We start from the raw sequence: 8,618 nt of genomic DNA, 5'->3' as shown, positions 1-8,618 counted from the left end.
TAATAAATTTAATATAGACAGGCACGTATGGCTATTGGCGACCATATGAGACCATGCAGATTTGGTGTTTCCCTCCACACACAATCACACACAAACTTCATTGGGCACAGACATTGTCTAAAAATGTGCCTCCCTATAAGAAATGACCATTGAATGAGTATGCAGATGAACACATTGAATGCATTCTGCATATCATCTTATTTAAGCTTCATTTTTTTTTCCGTTTTAAGTGAGCTTACAAAGTAATGAGTCCCACTATGACATTTTTGCACATATGTCATTAGACTTTGTTTTCATTCATCTCTGATGCCCTCTTGCTGGTCCTCTTCTCCCCTCACATAGTCCCCTTTCCCCATTCAGGCTGTATGGATTTCATCACTCCCTCTGCTTTCATTTAAGGTTAACAGAAAGCTTGCTTGTTAGCACCCTTTTCTTTTCCTAACACTCAAAAATAACATCATGTCTTGTTGCAGAACGCCCAGTGACCTAAAAGCAAATGGGACCTGAACCTGGTGGTGTCACATGACATTCAGACATTCTGCTTTGTGGGAGTTGACCTGGATGCCCTCTGTGGGCTTTTCTAACTCTGAGATTCTGTGGTTCTCTACGAATTTCCTCCCTTACCAGGAAATGGCAGCACATAGTTTAAGTACTGATTGGACTAACAGACTTTCACATCAAATCTCTTATCAATGACTCAGCAATCTCTGGTTCTTTAAGCAGAGAGAATACAGAGCCCCCCTCAGCCCATATCATGCTCATCCCAAGCCCTGCTCCCTGTAGCTTACCAGTTTCTGGGTCGCAGAGCTGCTCACAGGCATCTGTTGTCCTCTGTCCACAGAGATCTCTCACCCATGGGGAGGTGGCATTGATCTGGTAGTACAAGGACAGCTTGGCCGGGTTTAACCAATCAGAGATGTCCAGGTAGCTTCCTTCACTCACCACAAAGCTGCTCCCTATGATTGAACAAAAAGCAACAGCTATTTCCTTCTTAGTTTCCGAACTGATGGGGATGATATAGGGATAGACAACACAAGCCACCCCATCACTGGATCCCACTTGCGTAAAAGCGCTCAAAGAACATTTACCCTGTGCCAGTCTGCTGCCAAAAGGCAACATGAGAGAGTTCAGCCCAGTGGGTAAGAATGGGTCCTTAGATTTGGGGGAATATGGGTGAGAGTCAGACTTTGCCCTTATGGGCCATTAGCTCTGTGGAAGTCATTTAGTGATCGGCCTTAGCTGCTTCAACTGCAAATGGAAATATTAATGAGACCCACCTCAGTTGTGAGAATGAAATAGATTGAAATAGATAAAGAACTTAGGCAGTGCCTGACTTGTGCTAGTCATGAGTGATTAAATGTTAAATTTCAAAAGGAAGAAAAAAAGCCAATGTCCTTGTCACCCACACATCTCCCTGGAGAAGGGTTATTAATGCTCCCAGGGGCTGAGCAGGCAATATGTATGGACAGATTGGTTGAGTGTAGGAAAGATAACACACAGGCCTATTTCCCCAGCTATGCTGTGTTTTCTGAGGTTATTATTTGTGGAGTGCTGTGGTTCAAATCTGGAGGCTTACAAATATTAGATGAGTACTCTACCACTGAGTTATAACCTTAAACCCCTTAGTTTTATTCTGAGAGAGATGATGAAACAAAGATGGAGACAGAGGTAGACAAAGACATAGATTCTCAGCACTTTTAAGCAAAAATGTGTTTTACACACACACACACACACACACACACACACACACACACACACAGCCTTGACAGCTGGGCTTGGTGAGCATACCTATAATCCCAACACTCAGGAGGTAAAGAAAGTGAGTTCAAAGCTAGTCATATCTACACAGTAAATTTTAGGCAAGCTAGAGATAAACAGGGAGATCCTGTCTCCAAAAGTAAGCATACTAAAGAGTCTTAATACTTGGTGATGGGAAACAACAGGAAAATGGACAGGTGAGGTCTGGGATCAAAGGATCATGTCAGCCTCCATCAGAATGGCATGTATAGTGTAGATCCAGTTAGCTCTTTCCACATGAGTCTAAAAGCTAGGAGAGCCTGGAGATTAAAATTTACATTATAATCAACCGATTTTCCAATGAAGGCTTAAATGTGTTCCTAAAAACTTGTGTAGGTCAAAGAAAAGCCTTGTCATCTTTGAATTGAAATACTCCTCATTAATTCAGATAGATACAGTGTGTACATAAACATGCACATATACTAGCATGTCTTATATTACCAATTTCAGTATGATAATTACATAATTATACAACCATACACACATATTCTATACAGATGCCCATTTGCTCATTTCAATATGTGTACACAGTTTGGAGGAGACAAGAAATGGAAACTGCTTGAGGGTGGCACCATGTGGGGATGGGTGGGGAATGTATGTATTCAGCAATAGCACAAAGCAAAGGCCGAACTTCACAGAGTGAAGAAATATGAGTCCAAATAGGACCAGGTTTCACAACACTAGCTGTGAAGAGAGATTCTGGATTTATGGCAGATCTAAGACTCTCCATCAGAGGGATCAGAAAACTATGTTTCATGACTAAAATGATTAAGTCTTCCTGCTGTATCTGCTTCTCTCTACCCCACTATCATAAAAACAAACAAAAATCTTTCCAGGGAAAAAGTCAGGAAAAAAAATAGATCTGTTTGTATGCGTCCTATACATCAGAGAATTCTCTGTCAGACCACATCAAACTCTGGTTTTGACCTATGCTTGGACTCATCTTGGATCAGGTGACCTTCTGTAGTCCAGTGAAAAATGACCAGGAGGTGGGATCATATCAAATAGTTCCCAGCAGCCTGAGTATCTGAGGCTGTGCATGAAGAGCTTTTCCAAAAAACGTTAAAGATACATCAGGGTATGTTTATCTTCTCTAACTCACACAGGCATAGTTTCCATCACCCTATAGAAGGAGTTCCTATGTAAAAGCACCATGGTCGACAGGATTTTTGATGTGACCACTTTTGAAGTTGGTCCTAAAGTCTTTGGAAACTAAACATAAAGAAAAAAAGAAGAAATGAGTCTGTTGGATTCCTTATTTCAAATTTCTGGCAAGCAAAGCTATGCAAATCTATCTGTAAAGCCATATTTCCCCCACTGGAACAAAGCCCAAGCAGAAACATGTCACATGGGTCCTTGAGCAAGGCACTGCACATCAGTATCAACTGCAGATTTTTCCTTTTAAAAAGCACAGCCATGCTGTTTAAATGGATAATTCCTGTATTTATTCGCACTAAAGACTGAAGAATGGATATTGAATTGTGTCCCAGGGCTGAGTTTGGTTAATCCTGCTACTTCAGAAAAGCTGCACAGCACAGTGATAAAGAGAACAGTCAGAAAGATACCATATCCTCATGGTGTTACTAGCTCTGTGAGCTTTAGCAAGAAAACAAAACCTGTCACTATACGCAAACAACATGGATACAGAATTCCCCAGTGAGAGGTTGATATCAAGGTTAAGTTGATAATGCATCTGTCTTAGGTCAGAATCATCTGCAAGCAAACTCAAAGGTAGAGACTGGCATGGGAAGTTCTGTGGGTGTGCTGCTGTAAGAGAGTGAGCAAAGGAGGATTGTGTGAAGGGAGAAGTCAAGCTGTCATACACACGCAGAAAAGCCCTCTATGTCTCCATGGGAAACTGTAGCACTGGATTTTCCTTCATATTGGTTTCAAACCAAGACAGGCCTTTGTACTTTCCCATTACCCAGTCACAGACTGTGGGCTATCTCTGGGAAAGGGACAAAACTTCGGGTAAAGCAATCTCTTACAATGGAGGATGCTTACTGGAGATTAGGATACAACATCACAGCTTCCACGAAGGTAGGTCAAATCCTGGGCACATTTTGAAATCAACAAATAGGATTTATTCAGAATAATATCTGGATTTCTTATAATTTCTAAGATCTACATAAAATATCATCAGATTTTAAATGTGAGAAATGTGATTTTCCTTGGAAGGACTGGGCTTGAAGTCAGGTGCAATAGACTAAAAGTTTGTACTTGAAGATTCAGCTTTTCTGAGGTAATTAGGTTACAAGTATGGAGTCTTTGTGAATGGGACTAGTGCCATTAAGAAAGACCTTAGAAAGTTCCCTTGTGCCTTTCACCATGTGAGAACACAGTAATAAGATGGCCTGTCATGAAACAGGAGACAGACCCCTGCCAGACACCAAATCTGCTAGCACTTAGATCTTGGAGTTTCCAGACCCCACAGCTACAAAGTACACATTTATGTTATTTATAAGACTTCCAGCCCATGGGACTCTATTTTAGCAGCGTGAAGGGACTAGGTCAGTAGGTAATGTTCAACTTCTTTGACAAGATATCACGTAGAGATATACAGATGCTACATTGGCAGAAAGGAGTTGCTGTACTTTGAATGCCTGTGTGTTCATTCTTGGGATAAATATGTTACATATTCTGTTCACTTGCAGCAGCTGTGGGACAGTCATTTTCACATTTCATGGATGACTACATGAGGTTCAGGGAGAAATGGATCTGGTCAATTTCTACAATTGCTAAGGGGTAAAAGTGGAAATTGAAGCAAGGGTTTTCAGTCTCTAAAGTTGGGACCTTCCTATTATTTTGGGCTATCTTCAGAAACAGGAGTTTTGGTGGGATTGCTTCTGTGGTCTTTTTGCTCACCTCCAGCAGGCTGTGCACCCACTTTGGCACCTGTGGTATAGTGCTGGAGGACATTAGGTATTTATTCATTTCTTAGACTTTGACTTTGTCAGAGGAACAAGTGATAATTCAGTCATGTAGCAAAGCCTTCCACAGATCCTATGAGAAACTCTGGCACTCAGTCATCCTTCATACTGGTTTCAGATCAATTTCAGATCATGACAGGCCTTTGCAACTTCACATTACCCAGACACAGACTGTGGGTTATCTCTGGGAAAAGGACAATCCATCCCTCAGCAAAATACTTGTCATATGCTAGAGGTTTAATGAATGCAAAATGGATTAGCGAAATCAAGTTCCATGTTTGCTTACAGGGACCTTCGATTCAGCTCCTCGTGGGATTGTGAAGCAGGAAGGACATGTCATGGTCCCAAGTTAGATTTATTTGCATTCTATGAAAGCTAGAAAATAAGGTTATTCCTTTAAGAGTCACCATACTTTCAAACTAAAATCTTGAACTTTACCATCATGACCCCCATTGCAAGTGAACTCTCATTCACCTTCATGGACTTGAAATCTGAGTGAGTATAGTACCGACTAGAGTAAAGGGGTTCTGTATTAAGGTATGAGGAGGTGCCACAGTCATGTCACATAAGATAATGAAAGGAAGTGATTTTTGTGCCCACTATAATGCGTTAATTTTCTCATTCAGCCAACACTTAGTAAATTCCTCCTTTTATAAGAAACTGACCTAGACACTGGGAAATGAGCTGACTCCATTGAGAACATTATGAGCTAAATAATACAGACCAAGTGCATGTTCAAATGTCTACTCCACAAACCAGAGTGTGGTGAAGACTGTGGAAAGGTGGGTATCGTCTTCAGATAATAGAGGAAGAAAAAAAATGGGGGCTTGGAGAGCAGACCTTGGGAATTGGCCTTTAACTTAAATCTTGAAGTATGTGAAGAGCATTGAATCAGACAAGGTAAAAGGAATCAAGAATAAAGAACTAACTGCTTGGGGAGCATATAGTAAACAGTTTGGCATTTACCCATTAAAGTTCACCTCCAGACCTGGCTCACACATTTCAAATCCTTTTAAGACTTACGAGGAATTTCATCCAATGAGCAACAACATATACCCAGTCATAAATCCATTCATCCATGAATTTATATAGGACTGTACACCAAGCCCTGTATCAGGCTCTGGTTGAATAAAATGCAGTGTTTGACTATTGCTAGGGAGGCAGATCAAATACGCAAAATCTAAAGTAAAGATGATGTATCCATCCCCGCCTTCCTCTATGCTTGTTATCCAAACTAGATTTTGCATTTCTTTCACAAAAGCCATGATTTATTAAACTCTATGATCAGCATGATTCCTATGGTGTGGTGGAAGGTCAAAAAGACAGTGGGGTGAGAATGAGAAAGAATGAGAGGAAGGAAGGGAAGGAGAAAAATGGTACCGAGTTCAGGAGGGTGTCAAACAACTTTCTGAATAAATTGCCACATTTTTATGGATATGAAAACTACATAGCAAAGGAATAAAAATGTGTTATTCCAAGTGTCTCATATTTCTCTTATTTTCCTTTGGACTTCTGTCTCAGTTTTTTGGCATTAGATTAACCCCCCCCATTACTGGGCGTTCTAAGATTCCTCTCTAAGATACTCATATACATCTTCCAGAGAGCAATGACTCTCGAATGAATCTCTGCCAAAATCTCAACTTCAAAATGTCATGTTTCCTTATTTTTAAATATATATACATATATATTCATTTTTCTCCCACTGCCTTGTGGGAATATACATCATCTAATTAGCCAAATGGATTTTCAGTTCAGCCCAATCATTTCTTTATCTAGCATCTGAAGCCCAGTGCTGCTCAGGGGACTGTGTGGGCACGGAGGTCCTCATTAACTCTGATCTTCAATTACATTGATTATAAGCCTGCTTCTGTAATTGTGCAGCATAGATCAGGGGTGAGCTGGGAAGCTCAGGCCACTCCATAATGTTCTGTGAAAAGCCAGAGGCACAGCAGCCCCCAAAGAAACAGAAAGCTACAGATGAGAACTAAAAATACCACGGAAGGAGGTATCACCAGACAAAAATTGCCTGGCGAGACAGACAGCAGCTGCAAATTCTTTTCATTACACTGAGAACCATGAGCCAGACCTAGCAGAGCCGTGATAGAAGACTTCACAGCAAGGTTCTAGTCATGATGGCGAATGGACGGCAGACAAAAGAAAGAGCGTACGGCTGAAAAATACTCTCCATAAATGAAGCCCTGTTCGATTTTGGCTAGAAGTTTTCAGTTCTAGTTTCTGCCTTCCTTTAGGTGTCAGATAATGAAAAGTGCCCTTCCTTCTGTTATACCATCACAGAGTATGCTTGTCAGGGTCTCAGGCCTAGGAGAAATGCCTCTCCTGGAGGCAGGATGATGCGCAAACTCAGAAGCAGATATGAGGACCACATCTGCTATTTGCCCAGCAAGTCCTTGGTGTCCACTCCGGCCTTTTCCTCAGTCTCCAGAGCCATAGTCAGGCTTGGCTAAATTCTACTAGGTGCCATAGACTGAAAGCTACTTGCACAGCAGGTGATCAAAGAAAATTTTTGAGGGATTGTAAGAAGAAAAGCAAGGTCAACGCAGGTGGTTGGGAACAGCTGGTTTCTCAAAGCAACATCATTATTGTGGTCCGGTTTTCTTACAAAGGTCTCAGTCACTTATATCTGTGTCTTCATCTCCACCCCTTGATCCTCCCTTTCTTCTCTCCTGCCATTTTATTGCCCTTTACCTTGAATCACCTTCAATCTTATCATCATTAGCATGGTTTCTACTTATGATAACATGAATCATTTCCTCTTCAAGTTCACATGGTGGAACTCTGGCCTCCATTGATTCAAAATATGACTGAATTTGAATGTAGAGTCTTTAAGAAGACAAAGCTAAATAGAATTATTAGTGAGAGCCATAATCTGGTATGACACCTGTCCTTATAAGAAGAAATTAACCACATACGTAGACAGAGGAGGGACTATATACAATAAGAAGACAGTCATCTATTGGTCAAGAATAGAGGCTTCCCCAGAAATCAAATCTGCTGACACTTTGAACAGGGGCTTCCAACCTCCAGAACTATGAGAAAATATGCTCCTACCATGTCAGTCATTCAGATAGTGAGTGGTACTTTATTACGGCAGTCTTAGTAAATTAATACACTACTTTTGTCTTACTGGACAAATACACCTGAAGTCTGGCATCTGCTCCACTTATTACCTTTATTTAGTGCAAAGGGATCACAGGAACTGACCCTCAGAATGAAGTTTTCAAATGAATAAAAATAAGTCATAGAATGACAAAGGAAGCCAATAATTGAAATACAGTTCTATCTGTAGACTGCCTGGAGATGCATAGAACTCAGGATAAAAACCCTAGTCTGGAATAATCCCCTTTTATTAATTTAGAGATGACTAGTTAGGTGTCCAATCTAGTTCTAAGCAGTCAAGCATCACTAGATAGACAGATGAAGTGGTAGACAGGTTACAGTGTGTATACAGTGTCTGAGTAAGATGTTAATGATAAGGGGAATCTGGACTCTAAAAAGACAGTAAGACTTTCCAGTGGCTATTTTATATGAAAATACTGTTATCAGATCTTTAAGAGGTAGAAACCTGGATAGATTTAGAATCTTCTTGCAATAATCATCTAGCAGATCATAACTCTATATGCTGTGAGAGTCATACATGCCATTTAAGAGAATAGTAGAAAACTTGAGGGTCCTTGCAGTCCAGAATTCCCAAGTATTTTTCTTTATTATTTCCAAAGGAAACTGTATGGATTTTTTTCCACCAAAGTATCTCCTACCCAAGACATTGTAACACCACAGGCATATTCTAGATCGAGTTGTGTAGGCTATTTACTATGTCTATACTGTGTGCAAGAAGAAACTTTCACTCCCCATAAGAATCCATTTTTCACC

The 8,618-nt window shown here is 40.6% G+C and overlaps 1 protein-coding gene across 6 annotated transcripts in view; it reads right to left on the bottom strand.

The window, feature by feature from the left end:
- The window catches only part of Astn2 (astrotactin 2), a 1,043,712-nt gene that overhangs the window by 615,334 nt on the left and 419,760 nt on the right, over positions 1-8,618 (bottom strand). For all 6 annotated transcript variants that reach the window (XM_008833484.3, XM_029563720.1, XM_029563721.1 and 3 more), the window contains one exon: positions 789-956. In XM_008833484.3, the coding sequence (XP_008831706.1) occupies positions 789-956 (168 nt within the window). The remainder of the gene's footprint in view (positions 1-788; positions 957-8,618) is intronic.

Source organism: Nannospalax galili, unplaced genomic scaffold, assembly GCF_000622305.1.
Source record: "Nannospalax galili isolate Female #2095 unplaced genomic scaffold, S.galili_v1.0 scaffold34, whole genome shotgun sequence".
In the NCBI taxonomy this organism is placed as follows: Eukaryota; Metazoa; Chordata; class Mammalia; order Rodentia; family Spalacidae; genus Nannospalax; species Nannospalax galili.
This window is presented reverse-complemented; position numbering and strand designations above follow the sequence as displayed.